The sequence below is a fragment of the Myotis brandtii genome, unplaced genomic scaffold (genome assembly GCF_000412655.1).
Source record: "Myotis brandtii unplaced genomic scaffold, ASM41265v1 scaffold2300, whole genome shotgun sequence".
NCBI classification, from domain to species: domain Eukaryota; kingdom Metazoa; phylum Chordata; class Mammalia; order Chiroptera; family Vespertilionidae; genus Myotis; species Myotis brandtii.
In genome coordinates, this window is record NW_005358651.1 from 44,449 (window position 1) to 44,872 (window position 424).

The following is a 424-nucleotide window of genomic DNA, read 5'->3' on the forward strand; positions in this document are numbered from 1 at the left end:
ACTCGACGAAGACCCGCAGGTCGGTCTTGCTGACGCCACCGATGGGGTTGATGTCGGCGCTGGAGCAGTCGTACTTCGTCAGGTAGCCCAGGAGGCTGCGCGAGAGAACACGGGTTCCGTGCGGCCGACCCGAGGGGTGCGATTCCCCCAGCGCGGCGGCCTGGCATCTCCGGGACTTGGCACCCCCCATGCAGCTCACAGAACCGGCAGAGGCTGTGGAAACACCGCTTGGGCAGCACTCGCCCTCCAAGATCCAGGAGCCCAGGCCCCTCCCACGCCCGCGGCATACACACCTCTCGTCCACGTTGGCGGACCCCAGCACCAGCAGCCCACCGGGGGCGCCCCGGGCCCAGAGGCTCAGCTGAGCAAAAAGGTAGGCGACAACCATCCTGAGCCGAGCCTGACGGGAGGGGAAGCGTCACCG

General features: G+C 68.2%; 1 protein-coding gene across 1 annotated transcript in view; it reads right to left on the reverse strand.

The window, feature by feature from the left end:
• The window catches only part of NADSYN1 (NAD synthetase 1), a 22,933-nt gene that overhangs the window by 6,304 nt on the left and 16,205 nt on the right, over window positions 1-424 (reverse strand). The window contains 2 exon segments of the mRNA XM_014539914.1: window positions 1-95; window positions 294-400. Of these exon segments, the coding sequence (XP_014395400.1) occupies window positions 1-95; window positions 294-400 (202 nt within the window).